The following is a 26,644-nucleotide window of genomic DNA, read 5'->3' as shown; positions in this document are numbered from 1 at the left end:
CGATGCATGAAAGGGAAAAGTGAAAGTGAAGTCGCTCAGTGGTGTCCGACTCTTAGCGACCCCATGGACTGCAGCCCACCAGGCTCCTCCGTCCATGGGATTTTCCAGGCAAGAGTCCTGGAGTGCTATACACCTGCCCTAATTGCTTCAGAGCCGGATACGAGACCGTTAAGGTCTGCTTCTATGCACAGGAGCCCATGACCTTAGCCAAACGAGCTGACCCAAAGGATCCCTTGCAACCTGGCAGACCACCCCGCAGGCCACCGGTGCTCTGTCCCCGACAGCTCCCGCTCACCCTGTTCCTGGTGTACTCCCGTCCCACCCCCATGGCACAGCCTGGTGCTTGTCCCTGGTTTGGAGCTGCACGTGACGAAGCCTGCCTGCCATCCATCCTAGTGACACCACGGTGAGTCCCGCCATCAGAAGAACCGATACAATTTCCCTGCTGGGCCAGCGGTTAAGAATCCTCTTGCCAACACAACCACAGGCTCAATGGGGACACAGCTTCGATCCCCGGTCTGAGAATATTCCACACGCCGTGGGGCAGCTAAGCCCGTTCACCACAGCTACTGAGCCCGTGTGCCTACAGCCTGGGCTCTGCAACAAGAGAAGCCACCGCCATGAAACTAGAGAGGAGCCCCCGCACCCAGACCAAAGCCAGCATGCAGCAAACCAGCCCAGCCAAAAAAAGAAAAAAGAAAAAACCAAAAGGAAAAGATTTAGGAAGGACTTGAGGGAACTTAAAAAAAAAAGAACCCGTAGTCCTGTGGACACAGTGTCACCATCTTGCTGGGAAATTGTTCACTCACCCCACCAGGGCCACAGAGGCGGTGCCCGGCGTGCTCTGCAGCCCGTGCCCCACTCCTGCCACCCGTTCCCTCACGTTCTTGCCCGCTGGGCGCTCATGTGGATGGGGTTCGGGGGATCCTACGTCACACCCATCAGGGGGCCGCCACCGTGGGCCATAAACACGAGGCTCTGCCTCCTCTGTGCGCTCCTTCTCCCCGTACATGGCACCCAGGAGAGATTTCCTGACCAAGCCATGTCTGGACTAAGTGCCTGGCCTGTTAGTTGACACACAATAGCCGTTAGCTTTCATTGCTCCGTTGTGATGAAACAAGCGAGTTGTCCCAAGTCCAAGTGTCGGAATTTCGATGACGTCTGGAGACGGGAGGCCCTGAGACCTGGCCTTTTCTGTGGTGCTTGCACTGGGACACACCTCTCCTCCAGCAAAGAAACTATACAACACCAAAAATAGCTGCGTGCATGTGCACTGGGGACACATTTCGGACCCAAAGATACAAAGAGACTGAAAAACTCAACTGCCACTTCTGAAGAGCCTGCAGCAAAAAAAGAAAAAAAACTGACAGAAAGTGGGTAGTGCTGGCAGAAGCAGGGCCCTGCGGGTGCCCCCTGCCCTCAGCACCACGGAGGGGCGGGCAAGCCACCTACACCCCTCCTCTGCTCACCCCTGGACATACCCTGAGCCTCCCCCGCGTAAGGACGCAGCTCATCCCCACCCAGGGGCAGCCAGGCACCTGCTGCTTGTTCTTGCCACGCCCCTTCTGCAACAGGGACCCCGATCGAGCCCTGCCTGAATGTCTTGTGTGGCCTCTGATCGATTTCTACTGACTGGGGAAGGCCAAGTACCCTGGTCGGCATGGTCTGCCCACCCTCGGAGAGAGGAAAGAAGGGTGTACTCAGTGGAGGGACAGGCAATGGCTTCTCAGAAGCTTTGGCAGTCTGTGTTTTCCCCACCGTGAGGAAACGGTGGCTTACAAGGTGGCGTGATGCCCTCTAGCAGGTCCTGAGACAGCACAGAAGGCGCTCACCCTTTGGTACCTGGGAAGGGTGTGGCCCGTTCTGTAGACGGGGAGACAGGGTGTCACAGAGGTCGTCAGGGCAGGGCTGGGATGAAGGGGGCATTCCTGACCCTGCTGTCTGGATCCCTCTGGGGGAGTCATGTTCCTCTGGCCAGAGGGACTCGTGTACGCACGGAATTTAGGCAAACCGCCCCCTGACTGCTTCCACGCCTCTCGCAGATCCTGTTTGAGACCTTCAGTGTGCCTGCCTTATATTTAGCCAACCAAGGAGTCCTTTCTCTCTATGCTTCTGGCCACACCGCTGGTGAGTGGCCCTGAGGAAGCCCGCCCCTGGGAGCCCACGCCCACACCCAGCCCATCCCTCTGGCTGCCCACTCCCTTTCACCAAATAAGAAAAGAAAAATGCATAAAAGCCACTTACGAGCCCTTTTCATCCCTCCTGGTTGAACTTTCCCCCCCACCTCCCGCACTGAGCACTTTTTTCCTGAGCATCTTTACTGAGGTATGATTGGCATGTACTGCACTGCAGTGCGCACAGCTGGATACACCTTGAGGTGTGAATACACTCTGAACCCACCCCCAAGTCAAGAGGACGGACTTGTCCATCACCCCCAAATACTCCCCTCCCCCGCCACACGCTGCTTCCTCCGGGCGTCTGTCCCCACACGGGGGTCTGCATCTTCTGCAGTTTCGTAGAAGTGTCATTATGCAGTGGGTACCCTTTCCTGTAAAGCTTTTTACACTCAACGGGACTATCTGGAGACTCACTCGCGTTGTGGTTTGTATCAACGGTTCATCCCGTGCTGCTGCTGAGTAATGCTCCTTTGGGTGAGTGCCCACACTTCATCCATTCACCCAGGAATGGCCATTTGGGATGTTTCCAGTTGGGAACCCTTATCGATAAACTTTCTGTGGACATTTGTATACAGGTGTCCATCTGTGTACATTTGCACGGACACTTGTTTTCATTTCATTTGGGCAAATACCTGGAAGGGAGGTGACCGTGCTATATGGTAGGTGGACGTTTAACTTTTTAAAAACTCGGCCAGGCTAGTTGCAGCGTGGTGTTCCGCGGGCCATTCTGTGTGGCCCCACACAGCCGTTGTGAGGCGCCTGGTTCCTCCAGGGCCCTTGATGGGGTCAGGCTTTCAGTTCTGCTTTTGAACAGGTGTGCAGCGGTATCTCATTGTGGTTTTAACTGGCATTTCCCTGAAGACCAATCAGATTGAGCATTTTTCATGTGTTTATTTACCATCCGTAGATCTACTTCAAACTGTTCAATTTTGCCCAATTTTTTATTGAGTTGTTTATCTTTGAGCTTTATGAATTCTTTTTGTATTCTGGGTACAAGTCTTTTATCAGACAGAAGTTTTGCAACAAGAGTTGACTCATTGGAAAAGACTCTGATGCTGGGAGGGATTGGGGGCAGGAGGAGAAGGGGACGACAGAGGATGAGATGGCTGGATGGCATCACTGACTCGATGGACTTGAGTCTGAGTGAACTCCGGGAGTTGGTGATGGACAGGGAGGCCTGGCGTGCTGCAATTCATGGGGTCACAAAGAGTCAGACACGACTGAGCGACTGATCTGATCTGATCTGATCTGATTCCCAGTTTATGACTTTTCACCCTCTTCAATGTGTATTTTGAAGAGCAGAAGCTTTTAACTTCAATGAAGATCAATTTATCAATTTAGTTTCTGTGGATCTTATTTTCAGTGTCATATCTAAGAAATACACACTGAGCCCAAAAAGTTTTCTGCTGTTTTCTTCTAGAGACTTTGTCATTTAGTTTTCCATTTAGATCCATTTCAAATAAATTTTTGTATATGGTATGAAGTATGAGTGAGGTTTTGTGTGTGTGTGGAGGTCTCATCTTCTCCACAGTATTTGTTTAAAGACCATGCTTTCTTCACTGGATTGCCTTTGCCCATTTTTTGAGAACCAGCTGTCTGTGTGTGGGGGTCTGTTTCTGTGTTCTCTGTCCTACTTCATCAGTCTATTCGTGTGTGCTAAGTCACTTCGGTCGTGTCTGACTGTCTGCGACCCCTTGGACTGTAGCCCACCAGGCTCCTCTGTCCATTGGGTTTCCCAGGCAAGAATACTGGAGCGGGCTGCCATTCCTCCTCCAGATCTGTTTGTGTAGCTGTAGGATAATACTACATTCTCTTGATTGCTGTAGCTCTGAAAGGGTGAGTCACTCAGTCATGTCTGACTCTTTGTGACCCTGTGGACTGTAGCCCGCCAGGCTCCTCTGTCCACGGAACTCTTCAGGGAAGAACACTGGAGTGGGTTGCCTTTTCCTAGCTTACGAAGTCTTAAAATAAGAACATGCTGGTGCCACGCCCTTGCCGTCGTTCAGTTGCTAAGTCATGTCGTACTCTTCGGGACCCTGTGCACTACAGCATGCCAGGATTCCCTGTCCTTCACTGTCTTCCATAGTTTGCTCAAACTTATGTCCATTGAGTTGGTGATGCCATCCAACCATCTCATCCTCTGTCATCCCCTTCTCTTTTCTTCTCCTCACTCTTTAGCAGCATCAGAGTCTTTTCCACTGAGTTGGCTCTTATGATCAGGTGGCCAAAGTATTGGAGCTTCAGCTTCAGCATCAGTCCTTCCAATGAATATTCAGGACTTATTTCCTTTAGGACTGACTGGTTTGATCTCCCTGCAGCCCAAGGGACTGCCAAGAGTCTTCTCCAACACCACAATTCAAAAGCATCAATTCTTAGGTGCTCAGCCTTCTTTATGGTCCAGCTCTCACATCCATACATGACTACTGGAAAAACCATAGCTTTGACTAGACAGACCTTTGCCAGCAAAGTAATGTTTCTGCTTTTCAATACACTGTCTAAGTCTGTCATAGTTTTTCTTCCAAAGAGCAAACATCTTTTAATTTCATGGCCGCAGTCACCATCCACAATGATTTTGGAGCCCAAGAAAATTAAATCTGTCACTGTTTCCACTTTCCCCCATCTGTTTGTCATGAAGTGATAGAATCAGATGCCATGATGGTTGTGTTTTGAATGTTGAGTTTTAAGCCAGTTTTTTTCCTCTTTGACCCTCATCAAGGGGATTTTTAGTTCTACTTTGCTTTCTGTCTTTAGAATGGTATCATCTGCATATCTGAGGTTGTTGGTATTTCTCCCAGCATTCTTGATTCCAGCTTGTGATTTATCTAACCGAGCGTTTCACATGATGTACTCTGCAATAAGTTAATTAAGCCGGGAGACAATATACAGCCTTGAGATGGTCCACTGCAGAAGGGAATGGCAAACCCCGTGAACAGTTATGAAAAGACTAACACCTGAACGTCTGATTTAATTAGAAAACCTGCAGACTTCCTCTCCAGCACATTCAGCCATTGGTCTGGCCCAGATCGGCACTATCCTAGCACACTCTTCTGCAGGGAAAGAAAGTTTTCTCCTCAGATCCCTTAACCAGATTCCCATCTGGTTATCTGCTCCTCTGCCATGTCTTCAAGCAGACTTGACAACTGATAAGCAATGCCCTGGACCTGACATGATGCCCGTGTGTTTTCTCACCCAGGAATGACAATCGAATCTGGAGAAGGAATGACATACTTTGTGCCCATCATTGACGGCTGCCCTTTGCATCAGTCGACCTTCCACATGGACATCGCAGGCCAAGACCTAACCTTGTACTTCCTGCATCTGCTGTCAGAAAGTGGGCACTCATTTGTGAGCACAGGTGGGACGTTGCTCCTCTCAGCCAGGTGGACCAGTCTTCGGGCCGTAATGGCCTCCTTAGCTTCCTGCACCCACAGCCCTCAATTTGTAAAGCAAAGGCTACTTTCTCATCATTCTATCTCTAAAAAGCAATGCCATATGTGTTTAGGGACATTTAGTGCATTGATGATGGCAACAAGGATGATGGTGAAGATGAGGATATGATGGTGATGGAGGCGGTCATGCGGGTGTAATGGAGATGACGGTGGTGGTCATGATAATGGTGGTGGTGAAGGCGATGGTGATGGTGGTGAGGGGATGGTGACGCTGATGCTGATGAGCTAAGCTTTACAGAGCACTTACCCTGTGTAAGAGGGTACTTACTCCCTACTGGAGAAGGCAATGGCACCCCACTCCAGTACTCTTGCCTGGAAAATCCCATGGACGGAGGAGCCTGGTGGGCTGCAGTCCATGGGGTCGCGAAGAGTCAGACACGACTGAGCGACTTCACTTTCACTTTTCACTTTACCCTGTGAAAGGCACCAGGCTAAGGAAACAGTCCGCATACATTCTCTCACTGCTTTATGCTTCAATACCCTGGGTAGAAACAGTTACCTCCACTGCAAGAGGAATAGGTTTAGGAAAGTTAGATGACTCAACTTCCCATGACTCGTAGGTATAACTGCTGAGAAGGGAACCCAAGGACTCCGGACAGGGAGGTGCCTGTCCACTCTTCATCCACTTCCTGGACTAAGTCCCAGCCTGTAGACCCTACCTGACACCCGTTCCCAACAAGCCTCTAACCCACCTTGCGGTTTCTGGTCTTCTCAGGCCAGAGGTCTATGTCCAAACCCTGTAAAGTACGGAACCCAGAAGAATAGTGGGTCAATTAGAGGAAAGCACGGGGCAGTGGTAAGGATCGGCTGGGATCGTCTCATACCTGTTACTGACACCTCACACTTAGCAAAGTCACATATGCATTATTTCATCTCATCCTTACAGCAATGCTGTGAGGGAGGATCAGTCCCACTCTTGAAGACAAGGAGAGGGAAGGTTAAGAGGATAATGAGCTTGAAAGTGAAGTGAAAGTTGCTCAGTTGTGTCCAACTCTTTGCGACCTCATGGACTATACAGCCCATGGAATTCTGGCCATGAATACTGGAGTGGGTAGCCTTTCCCTTCTCCAGGAGGTCTTCCAAACCCAGTGATCAAACCCAGGTCTCCTGGATTGCAGGTGGATTATTTACTAGCTGAGCTACAAGGGAAGCCCAAGAATACTGGAGTGGGTAATCTATCCCTTCTCCAGAGGATCTTCCCAATCTAGGAATCAAACTAGGGTCTCCTTCATTGTGGGCAGATTCTTTACCAACTGAGCTATCAGGGAAGCTTGGCACTTGGTAAATGGCAGAGGTGGAAGAGGTAATTTGAACCTGTACTTGTCTCACCAAAGCCCAAACCAGGCAAAGAAGGGGAAACTATAAGGTGTTACCCCGGAGGCAAGGAAAGAGAAGGGTGTGACCAACAGCATTAGTTGTTGGAGGGAAAAAAGTCAAGAAAAAGTCTGCTTTCAACTCTCACTTCTCCCACTTCTGCCATTACCAAGTGACGGATTCATCATCCTGGTTTAGGCAAAGTGAGAAGGTAGAGGTCAGATGTCCATGGGCTGAAGGACCAGCGGGATTTCCAGGTGAGCAGGCGCAGGGAGAGCCCTCTGGACCAATCTCAAAAGCGATGGTGGATGAAAAATAGAAGTCTAACACCAGGAGATGTAGCTGAGTCTGAAACCTGTTGTCAGCAGTCCAGAAGGTGGGATGTTTCTGGAATAGGGGGCTTCCGTTGTCTTGGGCAGTTCTCCAGAGGAGGGGGCAGTTGTGAACTGTTCGGAGGCAATATTTGTAGCAGGTAGGGATACGAGCACCATCACCTCCCAGATTAATAGATAATAAAATTGAACTTGATTATCCAGCCCCCCAAGCACAGAGCATATAAAATGAAGACACTTCTCAAACATTTGCATTTTAGTTCGGAACATCCCCAGTCCACCCTTCTCAAGCACAGACCCGGCCCCAACACACGTTACAGATCAGCAGGCACTCGAGTGTTGTTGTCTAGTCACTAAGTCGTGTCCATTTCTTTGAGACCGCATGCACTGTAGCCCACAAGGCTCCTCTGTCCATGGGATTTCCCAGGAAAGAATACTGGAGTGGGTGGCCATTCCCTTCTCCAAAGAATCTTCCCAACCTAGGGACAGAACCTGAGTCTCCTGCGTTGCAGGAAAAATCTTTACACTGAGCTGTGTGAAGTCCGGTACTAGAATATGAGATGAAAATAGAAATTGCCTCTGCAATGGTTCTGTTGCAGGAAAGCGGACCCCTTCCAGGGCCCGAAACTGGGCTTTGTCTAACACTCGGAAATGAATCGTCCGAGGAGACACATCTGCTGACAAAGCAAGAGATTTTATTGGGAAAGGGCGCCCGGGTGGAGAGCAGTAGGGTAAGGGAACCCAGGAGAACAGATTTGCCGCATGACTTGCAGTCTCGGGTTTTATGGTGATGGGATTAGTTTCCGGGTTGTCCTTAGCCAATCATTCTGACTCTGAGTCTTTCCTGGTGGTGCACGTCTTGTTCAGCCGAGATGGATGCCAGAGAGAAGGATTCTGGGAGGTGGTCGGACAGGTGGTGTCTCCTTTTGACCTTTCCCGAACTCTTCTGGTTGGTGGAGGCTTATTAGTTCCCTGTTCCTTACCAGGACCTCCTGTCGTAAAACAGCTCATGCAAATGGTTACTGTGGTAACCAGGCCTGGTAGCCTGGCCAGGGTGGGCATTTTCAATCGATGTGCTTCCCCTAACAGTTCTGTCTGGTCCCCACACCTGCAAGGAACTGAAGCTTTAGAAGGAGGCTCCTGGAGAAACAAATCCTTTCGTGAACTCAACTCACAGCCAGACCCTTTTTGTTTCTTCCACAGCTGACCGGGAGTGTGCACGGGACCTGAAAGAGAAAAATTGTTTTGTGGCTTTGGACTTTGAAAAAGAGAAGGCAGAAGCCAACTCTCCCTCCTACCCGCAAAAGTGTCAGCTGCCTGACGGCCAGGAGATAGACCTTGGGAGGGAGAGGTTTTTCTGCCCCGAAGCGCTTTTCCAGCCAGACCTCATAGGTGAGTCCATGGAGGGGGACAGACAGATGAGCACGTCACAAGGCAGGAGATGGGTTGCCAGGAGGGCATTCTATTTTGAGTAGCAAATAATAGCAAGCTGACACTTCATTTCAAAAGGTCCCCTGATAACAACCGTCACTTGTTAAGCACCAAAACACAGTTTACCACTATTTAAGAAATAGTCTCCAGGACTTCCTTGGTGGCTCAGCAGGTAAAGAATCCACTTGCCAATACAGGAGACTGGGGTTCGATCCCTGGATCGGGACGATCCCCTGGAGAAGGAAATGGCAACCCACTCCGGTATTCTTGCCTGGGAAATTCCATGAACAGGGAGCCTGGTGGGCTACAGTCCATGGGGGTCACAAAAGAGTTGGACGTGACTTAGCGACTAAACAGCGATTAACAACAACATACTCGTCACGTTGCTGACCATTTCAGCCTTCCCCAGATCTCACATTATTTCATCTTACAGATGAAGAGACCTACTAGAAAGTGTTAGCTCGTCCATCAGATGTGATGAGATACTGCCCTGGACAGCAAATCTTTTTCATTATTTATTATTTATACTCTACCTACTTACAAAATACTTTAGAATATAGATTTGAGACAAAGCAAAGAAGCAAAACCCATGGAATTTGAAGGAAACTTTAAAAATCTGGCTGATCTAGAGATTTTAAATGAAGGTTGAGCTGACAAAGCTCTCTGGCAGACATGGGAGAACAGGAAAAAAAAGTGATGAGTTATAAAATTCCCTTTGATTGGGAAAATGAAGTCTGCAAAGTAGTCAAGGAAAGCCAGCTCTTGCCTGAAATCAAAACTTAAAGATAACTGGTTACATTAATAAGGGACAAAGCGGAATAACAGAGAAGTAAACCTCCCCAGAATTAGTACCTAGCAAGGACCCAGCATTTTTATCTAGTACAGGTGAGCTGGGTTCTGTGTTCTCTGACGGGTTGTGTAGGGGGTAAAGGTTTAAAACATGGCACATGCCTCCAGATATTAAGGGGAAATGAAGAAGCCATTGGATGAAGTTTCACCTGCAGTATGAAAGTTCTCTTCCGGGTCTAGGTAGACTGCAGCTTTGCGGGCACAACCGTGCCTTTGACGGTAGCTGCTGGTGCACACGTCTACACGGCTCCTGTGAATTCGACTTTTCGGTCCTTATCCCAGGGTCACACGTCGGTACCATCACAGCTGAGGCCACAGTGATAGGCACCCGCCATCCCTCCCAGCACCTCACACTCTCAGACAGACGGGACCACAGCGCACACATCCTTTAGGTCTGGTCTCATTGCATCGGAGGCCACATAGGCGAGGGCTGAGTCCGGAGAGGAAGGACCAGGATAATTCTGCAAGGCCACCGGAGCAAGAGCCTGCAGCTACAGAAGTCCTTTCGTAAGGCGATCAATGCCGACGCACTGAAAACGGGTAACTCACAGACAAACAGAGCAAACACGGACACCAGGGGGGCGGCGTGGGCTGGGAGACTGGGACTGACGTTCACACGCTGCTGACGCGCGTGTAAAGCAGACGACGCGTGGGAGCACGCTGCTGACGCGCGTGTAAAACAGACGACGCGTGGGAGCACGCTGCTGACGCGCGTGTAAAACAGACGACGCGTGGGAGCACGCTGCTGACGCGCGTGTAAAGCAGACGACGCGTGGGAGCACGCTGCTGACGCGCGTGTAAAGCAGACGACGCGTGGGAGCACGCTGCTGACGCGCGTGTAAAGCAGACGACGCGTGGGAGCACGCTGCTGACGCGCGTGTAAAGCAGACGACGCGTGGGAGCACGCTGCTGACGCGCGTGTAAAGCAGACGACGCGTGGGAGCACGCTGCTGACGCGCGTGTAAAGCAGACGACGCGTGGGAGCACGCTGCTGACGCGTGTGTAAAGCAGACGACGCGTGGGAGCCTGCGTACAGCTCAGAGAGCTCCGTGCTCCTCGGTGACCTACGTGGAAAGGAAATCCAACAGAGAGGAGACGAATGTGTGCGTATAGCGGATTCACTTTGCTGAACGGCAGAGACGGACAAACACCATCGTAGAGAAACCATACCCAATAGAAATGAATCTAAAGAATTTTTAAAAATTAAAAATTAATAACTGTCGGTGACATTTCAATGCAAGGTCTTCCGGGTGAGCGAGGAGAATTGATGTCTACTTCTCCAGTCGTGAGTGGTGGGCCCCACGGCTGCGCTGGGCGTTCATGTACTTTGCTGTGTTGAACCCGTAGGGGCCTCGCGGTCAGCGGTGCTGTTTGTCCACTGCACTCGAGCTGCCTGAGACTCGGGGGCCCCTGCGTCCCTGGTCCCTGCCGGGGAAGGGAGGAGCCCAGGGGTGTAGCCATCCCCTAAGTCTCTTCCTTGTTCCGTCCGTCCTGGCAGAGCGGAACAATCTGGGCATTCACATTAAGGCCTTCGAGTGCATCAGCTCCTGCAACCCCGCCTTCTGGAAGATCCTTTTTGGCCACATCATCCTGTCGGGAGGTACGGGCACCTGCTCTGGCTTGAGGTCCCGGCTGCAGAAAGAAACATCCACCCTGGTCTCCCCGAAGATTAATGTGAAGGTAGGCTTCCTACACCCACCCTCTGGGGCTCAGCGATTTATTCCACAGATGTTCCTGGAATGCCTCTGAGGTGCCAGGTGCTTGCAGAAGCCTCAGTTAACAGAAAGCGACGAAACTCCGGGAGCTTACATTCTAGTGTGTGGGGGCAGTGATGAGGACTAAGCAATATAGATCATATGTACGGAGGTAATATGCTGGGAAGGGCTATGAGGCTCAGGGTGGGGAGACAGAAAGGAAGAAGGGGAGAGAGGTCAGGGCAGGGGCACTCCTGGAAAGGCCGTGTTGAGTGAATACTTGAAGGAGGAGAGGGGAGCAGCTGGATATGTGGGGAAGAGCATTCAGGCCCAGGGAACAGCCCACACAGCGGCCCAGAGGCTGGTTTCTTAAGGAAATGCTGAGAAAGGTTGGCTGGGCTGAGAGAGGGAGCGGGGTAAACAGGGTCAGAGAAGCCACGCGAGACTTTACCGTGAGGGAGACTGGAAACCAGCAGGAGCTTTGGGTAGGGCCGTGACAACATCAGGCCAGGCTCTGGAGGGGCCAGGCTGCTGCGCGGGGAGTGGGCTATGTGGCTGCAGCTGGGAGGTGATGCTGGGGTCCAGGTGAGGCATGCTGGTGGCTCGGGGTCAGCAGCACGGAGGGTGTGGGGAGGTGGCCAGATTTTGAGCTCACACTCAAGGCAAAGGCAGTAAGATTTTGGGGGAGACGTGAAGTAGTGGTGAGACAGAGGAACCCTGGGCGGGTCCTGAAGTTCTAGCCTGAACACTGGGGAGATGGAGACACTGTGGCAGAGATGGTCGAGGTCAGCAGAGGGGTAGTCAGGGGAAGTCTGAAGTGGAGCTTTGGACGCATCCACTTGGGATCTCTCCTCTCTGTCGGGGAGCAGAATTCAGGAGGGATTGAGCTCAGAGGTGGGAGGAGGCTGGGCTCCAGCTCCACACTGGAGACTTCATCAGAGGTGGGGCTAGAGACCAGGGGCAGGGGTGCAGCCCCCTCGGTCCGTCGGGAGAGGCTGGAGGAGCAGGGGTGCCCCCAGGAACCGGAGCTCCAGAGTGCAGGCAGGAAAGGACGAGAGTGGGCAGCCCTGCTGATAGCAGAAAGCCGGACTAGAACTCCTGCCACGTTGGCAGGTGGGGCAAGCTGACGACCAGCCCCTGGGGGCCTGGGATTCAGCATCTTCTGTCCGGTGAGACAGACCACCTGGAGGGCCTTTAAAGCCGATGTCTGGAGGGGACTTGAAGGACTTTTGCTGCAAAGAAGCACAGAAAAGCCGGGCAACAGCTGGGACGCAAGATCGGGAGTTTTGCGGTTGTGGTGGCGGTGGTTTTAAGACAGGAGAGCTACCTAACTGATCTGCAGGGAGAGGAAGCTGACGGTGCAGAGAGAGGTTGACGCAAAGGCTCCCCCCACTTCCCCCACCCCCACCCCCACTTCCCGGGTCCAGGCCTGCAAAAAGCAGGTCGGCTTCCATGCACCTCGGGCTTTAGGAAGCCAGGGACCCTCCCCTGCCTGACCCTCCACCCCTGCCAGGGGGCTTCCTGCCATGCTCTCACCACCATGTAAATTTTACTTGTTTACTTTCAAATTCACAGCCTTTATTTTTTAAGAGCAGTCTTAGGTTTACAGGAAAACCGAAGAGAAAGCGAGTTCCCACTTATTCCTCCCTGTGCACCCAGTCGCCCCGTGAGCCTACCCGTTGTTTTCTTCCGGTCATTGGTTACAGCCGATGAACCAACTGTTGTCAGCTGACGTCTGGAGTTGATGTTAGGCTTCACCCCTGGTGTTGTGCGTCTCATGGGCTCTGAGGAATGTAGAAGGTCGTGCACCCGCAGACGCCCTGTCCTGTAGAGGACGTGATTCCACATTCTCGGTGGCTGTCACATGATAGTTCATGTTATAACGCCCTGGGCGCTGCCCACTGCTCCCCACCTCCCCCGTCCCCGAGCAACGATGGATGATTTTAATGTCTGCATAGATTTGCCTTTTCCAGAACACCATGTAGCTGGAATCAAGTTGTTGGAAGCTCGTGTGGTTGGAATCACAGAGCCTGTAGCCTTTTCACGTGGGCTTCTTTCTGACTCCATTTTCAAACCTTTTCTTTCTTTTTTCCCCCCTGTTTATAAAAGTTGTTCTGGAAGCAATGCTTATGCGCTGGGTTTTTTCTGCTTCTGTTAGGTCCATACCACTTCTGTCCTTTATTGTACCCATCTTCGCATGAAATGTTCCTTTGGTATTGAGAGGGTAACAGGCAGGAAGGCCAGGGGTCTCCAATGGAGGAAATAGGCTGCAAGTGTCAGACATTTTTTAATCTCTCTCTCTTAAGCTGCTGCTGCTGCTGCTAAGTCGCTTCAGTCATGTCCAACTCTGTGCAACCCCATAGATGGCAGCCCACCAGGCTCCCCCATCCCTGGGATTCTCCAGGCAAGAATACTGGGGTGGGTTGCCATTTCCTTCTCCAATGCATGAAAGTGGAAAGTGAAAGTGAAGTCGCTCAGTCGTATCCAACTCCTAGCAACCCCATGGACTGCAGCCCACCAGGCTCCTCCGTCCATGGGATTTTCCAGGCAAGAGTACTGGAGTGGGGTGCCATTGCCTTCTCCGCTCTCTTAAGCAGCAGGAGGAAACAAACCAGTTTACATTTCCCCGCCTTGTCTCTGCAAGTTTAAAAAGAGGTTTCTCTTAAAATTCTGTGTTGCCAGAAAGGCACCTGGCTCCACCTGAACTTAACCCCTCTCAAACCTTGAGCTAACCAATGCCTTTTTCTTATGGAAATGTCTGTCTTAAGCTATGTTAATGTACTTATGCATTTACCCCAGACTCTGTCTTCAAGTAGGTTCCGCCTAAAGGCTCAGAACTGACTTGACAAACCAGTATGTTATACTCACACATTGTTCTCCTAATCTATGTTAGTGAAACTATGTATTTGTATGGAAATCTGCCTTTCTTCAAGATTCACGTCAATCATTTTATGGCCCAGGCTGACTCACCTGGTGCCAAGGGTCTCAAAATGCATCTTGTGGGTGAGGGGCCCGGTGCCATCCTCTGTTTTGAGACATTTCCTTTCTTTAATTAGCAGACTGCTAGTAGCATATTCAAAAGCAGAGACATTTCTTTGCCAACAAAGATCCGTCTAGTCAAGGCTATGGTTTTTCCTGTGGTCATGTATGGATGTGAGAGTTGGACTGTGAAGAAGGCTGAGTGCCGAAGAATTGATGCTTTTGAACTGTGGTGTTGGAGAAGACTCTTGAGAGTCCCTTGGACTGTAAGGAGATCCAACCAGTCCATTTTGAAGGAGATCAGCCCTGGGATTTCTTTGGAAGGAATGATGCTGAAGCTGAAACTCCAATACTTTGGCCACCTCATGCGAAGAGTTGACTCATTGGAAAAGACTCTGATGCTGGGAGGGATTGAGGGCAGGAGGAGAAGGGGACGACAGAGGATGAGTTGGCTGGATGGCATCACTGACTCAATGGATGTGAGTCTGAGTGAATTCTGGGAGTTGGTGATGGACAGGGAGGCCTGGCGCGCTGCGATTCATGGGGTCGCAAAGAGTCAGACATGACTGAGCGACTGAACTGAACTGAACTGAACTGAGTAGCTATATAACATCCAGCTAAAGATTAGCAGGGAGTACTCTTTCTGCCCCCTTCTGATGCCTATGTCAGAAGCTTTCTCTATCTCCTTTATACTTTAATTAAATTTTATTGCACAAAAGCGCTGAGCGATCAAGCCTCATCTCTAGCCCTGGATTGAATTATTCTCTTCCAGAGGCCAAGAATCCTGGCATCTTTCATGGTTCAGCAACAACCTTTCAGTATCTCTAATTTTCTTGAAGAGATCTCTAGTTTTTCCCATTCTATTGTTTTCCTCTATTTCTTTGCATTGATCATTGAGGAAGGCTTTCTGATCTCTATTTGCTATTCTTTGGAACTTTGCATTCAAATGGGTATATCTTTCCTTTTCTCCTTTGCCTTTAGCTTCTCTTCTTTTCTCAGCTATTTGTAAGGCCTCTTCAGACAACCATTTTGCATTTCTTTTTCTTGGAGATGGTCTTGATCACTGCCCCCTGCACAATGTCACAAACCTCTGTCCACAGTTCTTAAAGAGATGGGGATACCAGACCACCTGATGTGCCTCTGGAGAAATCTGTATGCAGGTCAAGAAGCAGCAGTTAGAACTGGACATGAAACAATGGACTGCTTCAAAATCGGGAAAGGAGTATGTCAAGGCTGTATATTGTCATCTATATTTAACTTATATGCAGAGTACATCACGTGAAATGCCACGCTAGATGGAGCTCAAGCTGGAATCAAGATTGCAGGGAGAAATATCAATAATATCAAATACACAGATGACACCACCCTTATGGAATAAAGCAAAGAACTAAAGAGCCTCTTGATGAAAGTGAAAGAGGAGAGTGAAAAAGTTGGCTTAAAACTCAACATTCAGAAAACTAAGATCATGGCATCTGGTCCCATCACTTCATGGCAAATACATGGGGAAACAGTGGAAACAGTGACAGACTTTATTTTGGGGGGGCTCCAAAATTACTGCAGATGGTGACTGCAGCCATGAAATTAAAAGATGCTTGCTCCTTGGAAGAAAAGCTATGACCAACCTAGACATCTCTTTGCCCACAAAGGTTCATCTAGTCAAAGCTATGGTTTTTCCAGTAGTCATGTATGGATATGAGAGTTGGAAGCACATTAGAAGCAGAGACATCTCTTTGCCCACAAAGGTTCACCTAGTCAAAGCTATGGGTTTTCCAGTAGTCATGTATGGATATGAGAGTTGGACTGTAAAGAAAGCTGAGCGCCAAAGAATTGATGCTTTTGAACTGTGGTGTTGGAGAAGACTCTTGCGAGTCCCTTGGACTGCAAGGATATCAAACCAGTTCCATCCTAAAGGAAATCAATACTGAATATTCATTGGAAGGACTGATGTTGAAGCTGAAACTCCAATACGTTGGCCACCTGATGCAAAGAAATGACTCATTTGAGAAGACCCTAATACTGGGAAAGATTGAAGGTGGGAGGAAGGATGACAAAGGATGAGATGGTTGGTTGGCATCACCAACTCAATGGACATAAGTTTGGATAGGCTCCGGGAGTTAGTGAAGGACAGGGAAGCCTGGAGTGCTGCAGTCCATGGGGTTACAAAGAGTCGGACATGACTGAGTGACTTAACTGATACACTGGGTTTGGAATTTCAGTCCCAATTTGTGCCATGAAGAAGCATCTTCCTATCTCTCCCTCTAATTGTAAGGAACCAGCTCAGCATGAGCTCAGGCTGGGTGGCGGGGGTTTGAGGGATGGGGCCACCCCACATGCTCTTGGTTAAATGGGGGCCTTCTTCACCCCTCAGAGACTGAGGACCGAGGCTTGTCCCCCAAGCACAGCGGTGCTCCTTGCTCTGGGTGGTCTCTATGCCTCCTCCTCCAGAGCTATTGGGGCAACAGGGAAGACTCAGGAATTTCATGGAAAGGTAAATGGATCAGGTATTGTATAATCAATACAGGCCTCCCTTCCAAAGTCAGCAGCCCTCTTGTATATACATTGTACATAAAGCTCCATTCAGTTCAGTTCAGTTCAGTCGCTCAGTCATGTCCGACTCGTTGCGACCCCGTGCATCGCAGCACGCCAGGCCTCCCTGTCCATCACCAACTCCCGGAGATCACCCAAACTCAGGTGCATCGAGTTGGTGATGCCACCCAGCCATCTCTTCCTCTGTTGTCCCCTTCTCCTCCTGCCCCGAATCCCCCCCAGCATCAAGGGCTTTTCCAATGAGTCAACTCTTCGCATGAGGTGGCCAAAGTATTGGAGTTTCAGCCTCAGCATCAGTCCTTCCAATGTATGCCCCGGACTGGTCTCCTTTAGGATGGACTACATTATTATTATACAAATCCATGTAATACTGGAAAATTAATCCCATCCCTTCCTTCTTAAGACTGGAACCCTCATCAGAAAATAGGATCCACCAGGGCACACATTTATATTAAAGAACAGTGCCCCAGCCTTTGCGCTTCCTAAGGCTGCCGTCTTCTTTATACAGTTTCGTATGATGCTACATAAATATAGGTGATGTTGGAAAATTGTTACTGACCTGCTTCCTCACCTCCCAAGGCTGCAGCCATCTCACATGAGATGAGACATTTACATAAGTATTAGAAAGCTCTTACCCTTCACGGCTTCTCACTCTGAAGTCCTCTGCTCTCCTTGAGAATACATTTCCACTGCTCCTCCTCTTGACCCTCCGAATTCTTACCTGTGAAAACCTTGCATTAAACCAGGAAGTGAAAATGTTAGTAACTCAGTCATGTCCAACTGTTTGGACATGACTGTAGTCTGCCAGGCTCCTCTGTCCATGGGATTCTCCAGGCAAGAATACTAGAGTGGGTTTCCATTCCCTCCCTGGAGAATGGGATCTCCCCGACCCAGCATCAAACCCCAGTCTCCCACATTGCAGGCAGAATCTTTACCATCTGAGCCCCTGGGGAAAACCCTAAACCAGAAAGGAAGGCAAGCTTAGCCAGAATGGAAAACAAATGGAAATGTGTACGTCTCTCTGTGTTTCTTGACCACCATTGCAAAGAGCACCCTTTATACTGTCATGCAGTGGCTTTGCCTACCAGCCTGTGGCTGGACTGAGGTTTGAACCAAAGTCTCCCATCCCCACTTCTTCTGAGCCCTCAAGTTACTCCTCCAGCCCCCCACCCCGAAAACTTCTCCATATGAAGCTTGAAGACTTCACCCTTTTTCTGTAACTTTATTAAAACTTAGCTCTGTCTCTGCCCAAGTTCTCTCCCATCTAGACGTCTCTGGAAGAGAAGGGGATGTGGGTTCACCTTTAGTCATCAACAGAGCTCATTATATTGCCCCCTAAAGAACAGAAGGATGCTCTCCCTAAAACAGACTCATCTCCCTTCAGAGAACAGCTGGTTTCCATGGGGCTAACGTTTAAAATAATAGCTTCTCCTGACAACCTAAATCTTGCTATAACAATGTTTGTGTGCCGTGATTTCCTCTTATTTCTTTAGGAGAATTTTCCCCCCTTAGAATCCATTTCCAGATGGGTATTTCTTGAGCCAGAAATACATGCACTGGTAAGGCTTTTGGAACTTATGACCAAGGTGCCCCTGAGAAAAGCAAGCCTCTAGTCCTGTCAACGCCAGGGAGACAGTGTTTCACCGATGCTGTTCCTTCAGCATCAGTTCAGTTCAGTTCAGTTCAATTGCTCAGTCATGTCTGACTCTTTGCAACCCCATGGACTGCAGCACGCCAGGCCTCCCTGTCCGTCACCAACTCCCGGAGCCTACCCAAACTCATGTCCATTGAGTTGGTGATGCCATCCAGACATCTCATCCTCTGTCGTCCCCTTCTCTTCCTGCCCTCAATCTTTCCCAGCATCAGGGTCTTTTCAAATGAGTCAGCTCTTCGCATCAGGTGGCCAAAGTATTGGAGTTTCAGCCTCAACATCAGTCCTTCCAATGGGGTCCATCATTTTTAAAACTTTTTCCCAAGTGGGTAGATGAAAAATAACTGCTTTAATTTTGTTTCTTTAATGACTAATGACGGTGAGTCTTTGGCAGGTTTCCTAGTTGTCTGTAGTTTTCTCTTTTTCTTTTTTTAAATTGAAGAACAGTTGTGTTCATTTCTGCTATTCACCAAAGTGATTAAGTGATACACATGGATTCATTTTTTAATGTTCTATCCATTATGGTTTATCTCAGGATATTGAATATAGTTCCCTGTGCTATATACCTTCTTGTTTATCTTCTTTTATATTTTTGTAATCACTTATTCCAACCTTCTGGCCATTTTTTTCTGCTGGGGGCTTTGCTCTCTTTTGAATGAACAGACCTCATTTTGTGGACACCTCTGCCTGGTTTTGTTTGTTTGTTTACACAGGACATAGATGGGGCCTGTGGCTCATCCAGGGTGGCAGCTTATTGATGGGAAAAAAGTCAGAACACAGGGTCCCAGGCACCTGTGACCAGCTCTTTTCTCTGCCTGATGCCTGACCCTGAATGTGCTCCTTGTTTTTCTTTCCCCTTAAAATTTTAGCAGTTTTTCTTGTCTTAACCAATAGTAGCAGATGGTTTCCAAGCCAAGCATGGTTCTATGGCAATAGAGTCAGCAAGCTTCCCCATGACTGAATCTGATAACTCATCTTCCCTCATTCCCACTTCCAACTGGACCGTGGGTGTCTGAAAGCCTCCTTCTAAATCCCTTTGCCCTGCAGTAGTGTTCACCTCGCTGTTTAGGAGAATAAACGTGTTGTACTATGACGTATCTAAGAGCCTTAAGGAAAGTCAGTGAACATGTGAGGATGATGCCATCTGGCCTTGAGCAAGTGAACTGTCCTTCAGAGCCTCAGTGATGCCACCTGGCAAGTGGGTGTGGAGACGTTTACCTGCTCAATCCAGGGGTGACTTGGAGAAGAAACATCACTATCTGCCACATGGGTGGCCAATGTCAGCGTAAAAGTAAGAGCGAAAACCAGAGAAAGTCTTGGTGTGATGCCTCAGGCGGTAGATGAGATCTTCTCCACGTGGTCTGATTGCTTGGATTTTTTTTTTTTTTTTTGCTTAGTTGTATTTTTTCTACAAAATAACGTGTGCCTTTTGCATAGTCTTAATATACACATCAAGTGTGTCATGCATTTTAGAGTGAATCCAAGAGTCAGCTGTGAGTCCTTGGTGTTCTTATTCCTTTTATCCTATAATTTTAAGCTACAAGCAGCGGGATGAGGGCCACGGAGCATCTTTAAAGGTTGGAATAGACTGTACTTCCTGGGGGGCCAGGGGGCAATGACTGCCTGTGAAGTTCGCTCAGGGATTGGCATTCTGATCCCCAGTTTGTTAGGATTTTGATCCAGGTTTCTCTCCCTCTCTCCCCTCTGACCCTCCCTCCTGCCTCACCCTCCTCCCTTCCCTCCTCCGCCCCCATGCAGGCGTCCACCTGTCCGTATTCCACGTACGGCGCGTGGGTAGGTGGCTCCATGCTGTGCTCACTCTCCACCTTCAAGGACATGTGGGTCACCATAGAGGAATACAGGGAGATGGGCTTCTCCGTCGTCGGCAGGAGGACCCTCTGATTCGTGGCTGTCTGGACCACATCACCTGTCTCACCAGCTCCAGGCTGAACCTCAGCTTGACTGAACTGATCAGAGCTCACAACAAACTCAAATGTGGGCATGGCCTCTCCTCCCCCAGACTTCGATTAAAAGGGTCAATAAAGAACAGACAGCCTCTTTGAGCAAGGCTTGCAGCATTTTGGGAAATGCTCACAGGGCTTTCTCTGCATCAGAGCAGAGTAATGAGCGGAGGGGATCTCTGGCAACTGTGTATCTGTCAGTGTGGCTAAGCTGTGCTGAAGAAACAAACATCCCCCAAGACTCAGTGCCACAGAACAAAAGTCTGTTTCTCATCCGTGTTGCAAGTCCATTGAAGGTCCCAGGGACTCACTCCTGCTTCACCCTCACCCCCGGAATCAGGCTGACAGCTGACACCATCTGGAACATTGTCTTGCCCTGTGAGTGCACATACGGGTGCCCTGGAGGAACTTTCCCTGGCAGCAAAGGTACACGCGGCACATCTATCCACAATTAATTGTCCAGAGGAAGTCACATGGCCCCAGACCACCATGGGGGCTGGGGAGGGCCCCCTGACATGAACTTGACCTCCAACGTGGCAGGAACAACATGGATGCTCTGGTTCCTGAAAGCACAGTTAAGTTCATGAAAGCATATCCTTCATGTATTTATTCCTCACTTATTCCACATGCTGCTGCTGCTGCTAAGTCACTTCAGTCGTGTCTGACTCTGTGTGACCCCATAGACGGCAGCTCACCAGGCTCCCCCGTCCCTGGGATTCTCCAGGCAAGAGCACTGGGGTGGGTTGCCATGTCTTCCTCCAGGGAGGGATGAGACCTGCATCTCTTCTGTCTCCTGTGCTGGCAGGTGGGTTCTTTACCACTGGTGCCACCTGGAAAGCCAAGAATCATATACTTCTTACTTATGTTTGTTAATCCCATCTGTATAGTACCGCCAGTCTTTGTTCTGTGTATTGTCCTATGTTCTAGAGTGTAGGATTTTTATTCCTTTAAAACTGGGTACATAGTATGTATACGGTAAATTTAAATATCTATATTTAAAAAAAGAACATGCGAAAGGTGGTGGTCATTGCTGAAGAGAGATATTACAGACTTTGCTTTTCAAGAAATAAGTCTGTGAGATTGGCTTATTTGAGCTGATTTCGTGGTGCAGTAGCCAAAGTTGAGAGAGAGGTTCACGAACTTGAGCAAGGTCATTTGACAGGGATGGATTTAAATCGGTAAAGAACCCCAAGTAGGGGCACTGGAGATCAGGGGCAGAGAATGAGGAAAGAAAGTCAGCACGAGCATCCGGAAGTAGTTCCCACCTAGAGGCCCAAGCCCCCCTGCATCCGTTAGCAGCCGTGAAGAGATACCCAACGCCCAAGGTAAGAGAAACCCAACTAAGACGGTAGGTGTTGCAAGAGGGCATCAGAGGGCAAACACAGTGAAACCATACTCACAGAAAACTAGTCAATCTAATCACACTAGGACCACAGCCTTGTCTAACTCAATGAAACTAAGCCATGCCCGTGGGGCAACCCAAGACGGGCGGGTCATGGTGGAGAAATTTGACAGAATGTGGTCCACTGGAGAAGGGAATGGCAAACCACTTCAGTATTCTTGCCTTGAGAACCCCATGAACAGTATGAAAAGGCAAAATGATAGGATACTGAAAGAGAAACTCCCCAGGTCAGTAGGTGCCCAATATGCTACTGGAGATCAGTGGAGAAATAACTCCAGAAAGAATGAAGGGATGGAGCCAAAGCAAAAACAATACCCAGCTGTGGATGTGACTGGTGATAGAAGCAAGGTCCGATGCTGTAAAGAGCAATATTGCATAGGAACCTGGAATGTCAGGTCCATGAATCAAGGCAAATTGGAAGTGGTCAAACAAGAGATGGCAAGAGTGAATGTTGACATTCTAGGAATCAGCGAACTAAAATGGACTGGAATGGGTGAATTTGACTCAGATGACCATTATATCTACTACTGCAGGCAGGAATCCCTCAGAAGAAATGGAGTGGCCATCATGGTCAACAAAAGAGTCTGAAATGCAGTACTTGAATGCAATCTCAAAAACCACAGAATAATCTCTGTTCATTTCCAAGGCAAATCATTCAATATCACAGTAATCCAAGTCTATGCCCCAACCAGTAATGCTGAAGAAGCTGAAGTTGAACGGTTCTATGAAGACTTACAAGACCTTTTAGAACTAACACCCAAAAAAGATATCCTTTTCATTATAGGGGACTGGAATACAAAAGTAGGAAGTCAAGAAACACCTGGAGTAACAGGCAAATTTGGCCTTGGAATACGGAATGAAGCAGGGCAAAAACTAACAGAGTTTTGCCAAGAAAATGCACTGGTCATAACAAACACCCTCTTCCAAAAACACAAGAGAAGATTCTACACATGGACATCACCAGATGGTCAATACCGAAATCAGATTGATTATATTCTTTGCAGCCAAAGATGGAGAAGCTCTATACAGTCGGCAAAAACAAGACCAGGAGCTGACTGTGGCTCAGACCATGAACTCCTTATTGCCCAATTCAGACTTAAATTGAAGAAAGTAGGGAAAACCACTAGACCATTCAGGTATGACCTAAATCAAATCCCTATCCCTTATGATTATACAGTGGAAGTGAGAAATAGATTTAAGGGCCTAGATCTGATAGATAGAGTGCCTGATGAACTATGGAATGAGGTTCATGACATTGTACAGGAGACAGGGATCAAGACCATCCCCATGGAAAAGAAATGCAAAAAAGCAAAATGGCTGTCTGGGGAGGCCTTACAAATAGCTGTGAAAAGAAGAGAAGCGAAAGCAAAGGAGAAAAGGAAAGATATAAACATCTGAATGCAGAGTTCCAAAGAATAGCAAGAAGAGATAAGAAAGCCTTCCTCAGCGATCAATGCAAAGAAATAGAGGAAAACAACAGAATGGGAAAGACTAGGGATCTCTTCAAGAAAATCAGAGATACCAAAGGAACATTTCATGCAAAGATGAGCTCAATAAAGGACAGAAATGGTATGGACCTAACAGAAGCAGAAGATATTAAGAAGAGATGGCCACGACCCAGATAATCACAATGGTGTGATCACTGACCTATAGCCAGACATCCTGGAATGTGAAGTCAGGTGGGCCTTAGAAAGCATCACTACGAACAAAGCTAGTGGAGGTGATGGAATTCCAGTTGAACTATTCCAAATCCTGAAAGATGATGCTGTGAAAGTGCTGCACTCAATATGCCAGCAAATTTGGAAAACTCAGCAGTGGCCACAGGACTGGAAAAGGTCAGTTTTCATTCCAATCCCAAAGAAAGGCAACACCAAAGAATGCTCAAACTACTGCACAATTGCACTCATCTCACACGCTAGTAAAGTAATGCTCAAAATTCTCCAAGCCAGGCTTCAGCAATATGTGAACTGTGAACTTCCTGATGTTCAAGCTGGTTTTAGAAAAGGCAGAGGAACCAGAGATCAAATTGCCAACATCCGCTGGATCATGGAAAAAGCAAGAGAGTTCCAGAAAAACATCTATTTCTGCTTTATTGACTATGCCAAAGGCTTTGACTGTGTGGATCACAATAAACTGTGGAAAAATCTGAAAGACATGGGAATACCAGACCACCTGATCTGCCTCTTGAGAAATTTGTATGCAGGTCAGGAAGGAACAGTTAGAACTGGACATGGAACAACAGACTGGTTCCAAATAGGAAAAGGAGTTCGTCAAGGCTGTATATTGTCACCCTGTTTATTTAACTTATATGCAGAGTACATCATGAGAAACGCTGGACTGGAAGAAACACAGACTGGAATCAAGATTGCCAGGAGAAATATCAATAACCTCAGATATGCAGATGACACCACCCTTATGGCAGAAAGTGAAGAGGAACTCAAAAACCTCTTGATGAAAGTGAAAGTGGAGAGTGAAAAAGTTGGCTTAAAGCTCAACATTCAGAAAACGAAGATCATGGCATCCGGTCCCACAACTTCATGGGAAATAGATGGGGAAACAGTGGAAACAGTGTCAGACTTTATTTTTCTGGGCTCCAAAATCACTGCAGATGGTGACTGCAGCCATGAAATTAAAAGATGCTTACTCCTTGGAAGGAAAGTTATGACCAACCTAGATAGCATATTCAAAAGCAGAGACATTACTTTGCCAACAAAGGTTTGTCTAGTCAAGGCTATGGTTTTTCCTGTGGACATGTATGGATGTGAGAGTTGGACTGTGAAGAAGGCTGAGTGCCGAAGAATTGATGCTTTTGAACTGTGGTGTAGGAGAAGGCTCTTGAGAGTCCCTTGGACTGCAAGGAGATCCAGCCAGTCCATTCTGAAGGAGATCAGCCCTGGGATTTCTTTGGAAGGAATGATGCTGAAGCTGAAACTCCAGTACTTTGGCCACCTCATGCGAAGAGTTAACTCACTGGAAAAGACTCTGATGCTGGGAGGGATTGGGAGCAGGAGAAGAAGGGGACGACAGAGGATGAGTTGGCTGGATGGCATCACTGACTCAATGGACGTGAGTCTCAGTGAACTCCGGGAGTTGGTGATGGACAGGGGGGCCTGGCATGCTGCGATTCGTGGGGTCGCAAAGAGTCGGACACGACTTAGCGACTGATCTGATCTGATCTGATCTGCATCCTCCTCTCCCCTGGCCCCTGGCAACCCCTCACCTGCTCTCTGTCCCTGTGGAGACGCCCTTATTCATTTCATAAACGTGGAGGTGCACAGTACTGGCCTTCCCTATGTGGCTTCTTTCACGGGCTGTATCCCCAAGCTGCATCTGCGTTGCAGCCTGTGTCTGTAAATTCCTGCCTTTTCGTCGCTGAGTGAGTCCCAAGGTGTGGCTGGACTGCATTTTGCTTTTCCTCATCCTTTGACTCTGACCACTTCCGTGTAGACACGTAAGCGCTACCCCCTCCTCCCTGCCTCCTGCCTAGATTGGAGCTGACCTTGGGAGCCCTGGGTTGAGGGAGGCTGGGTCCTGGAATCCCAGCTCAGAGAAGAGGCACTGAGACTCTCAGATGATCAGTAAACAGACTCATCTTGTGTTGGGTTAAGCTGCCAAGACCAAGGGTCATCTGTTGAAGCAGCTGGCGTTTCCCTAAACGGTATGTACGTGGAGGCCACAGGTAGGGGCAGAGGTTTCATCCTTTGATGCCTGAAGCCAGCCAGCCCTCAGTTTTTCAGTTTAATGACATAATAAATCACACACCCTTTTTTGTTATAATTAAGTCTCAACTGAATCTTTATCTCTTGGGAGCCAAAAATAAGTGTGCATGATGCAATCTACAATAAACAATTAGAAAATAAGATTGAGAAAGGACAACAAATGCTGTAAAATACCTAGAGAAGAAAAGTAAACGAACAAGAAACGTACGAGACTTACATTAAGAAAACCGTAAGCTTCTACTGACTTACTAAAGAAGACGCCAGTACAGGGAGGAAATAACATGCTCGAGGGTAAGAAACGATATATAAAATGTCAGTTCTCCCCAGTTCACCTAGAGATCAGTGCAACCCTAATCAAATTCCAGTGAGATTTGAGTGGAATTTGACAAGATGATCCAAGTGTCATTCAGAAGAGAAAATACCAAAAATACCAAGGACCGCCTCAATGGGCTCCCACTTGGGGTGTTCAGAGCCGCCCCCTTCACAACAGCCAGCAGCACACCCAGGCCATGGCCCAGCCACGCCTGAGTCTCGGTGCTTCTCAGAGAGCCACTGCCCAGCACCCTGGGATGTGGTCCTGGCTGGTCGAGGTCCCCAGGATACAGAGCACAGCATGTCAGGACAGGACTGATACATTCGTGGTGCAGCCCTCTGTCTCCCTCTGCGTCTTCCTTTGGGGTGGTTGGGATGAAGTTTACACCTACCCTCTCCTGCAAGTATGGGCATATGACCAGAGCCTGGCTGACCAGTCCCAGTGGAATGTCACCCAGGCTGGGTCAGTGAGACTCAATTCCAGGACATTAGCTGTCGGATAGCAGCTCCCATTGGGAGGGAGCTGCCCTCTTAGATAGAAGCCTAGAGCTGCCGACTGCAAGCTGCCACGATGGAGAGCCCACATGAGAACCACACCATTGCAGAAGATCCTGGGGTGCGGAGAGGAGAAGGGAAGGGTGGACGAGGGAGAGAGACAGAGAGAGAGAAAGGGAAACAGAGGAGATTCTGACGCCTCACAGCACGGCTTCAACCAACCAAGCCTGAAATCTATCACAGAGTCATCATTTGGGAAGCCAGTATATCTTAATTTTATTTAATCTAGTCTGTAGTTAAAGATGATTTTTCAGAACAGAAGAGGTCTGGGA

General features: G+C 48.8%; 1 protein-coding gene across 3 annotated transcripts in view; it reads left to right on the top strand.

The window, feature by feature from the left end:
- Positions 1-20,949, top strand: part of LOC139180665 (actin, alpha skeletal muscle 2-like) — a 38,149-nt gene extending 17,200 nt beyond the window's left edge. For 2 of the 3 annotated variants that reach the window (XM_070782740.1, XM_070782741.1), the window contains 5 exons: positions 2,043-2,127; positions 5,371-5,532; positions 8,476-8,664; positions 11,051-11,232; positions 20,182-20,949. In XM_070782740.1, coding sequence (XP_070638841.1) covers positions 2,043-2,127; positions 5,371-5,532; positions 8,476-8,664; positions 11,051-11,232; positions 20,182-20,325 — 762 coding nt within the window. In that variant the 3' untranslated portion in view covers positions 20,326-20,949. The remainder of the gene's footprint in view (positions 1-2,042; positions 2,128-5,370; positions 5,533-8,475; positions 8,665-11,050; positions 11,233-20,181) is intronic. The other variant, XM_070782739.1, reaches the window with a different exon arrangement.
- Positions 20,950-26,644: the final 5,695 nt, after the last annotated feature.

This window comes from Bos indicus, chromosome 29 (genome assembly GCF_029378745.1).
Source record: "Bos indicus isolate NIAB-ARS_2022 breed Sahiwal x Tharparkar chromosome 29, NIAB-ARS_B.indTharparkar_mat_pri_1.0, whole genome shotgun sequence".
NCBI classification, from domain to species: domain Eukaryota; kingdom Metazoa; phylum Chordata; class Mammalia; order Artiodactyla; family Bovidae; genus Bos; species Bos indicus.
Note: the sequence above shows the minus strand (reverse complement) of the source record. Positions and strands in the feature narration are given on the sequence as shown.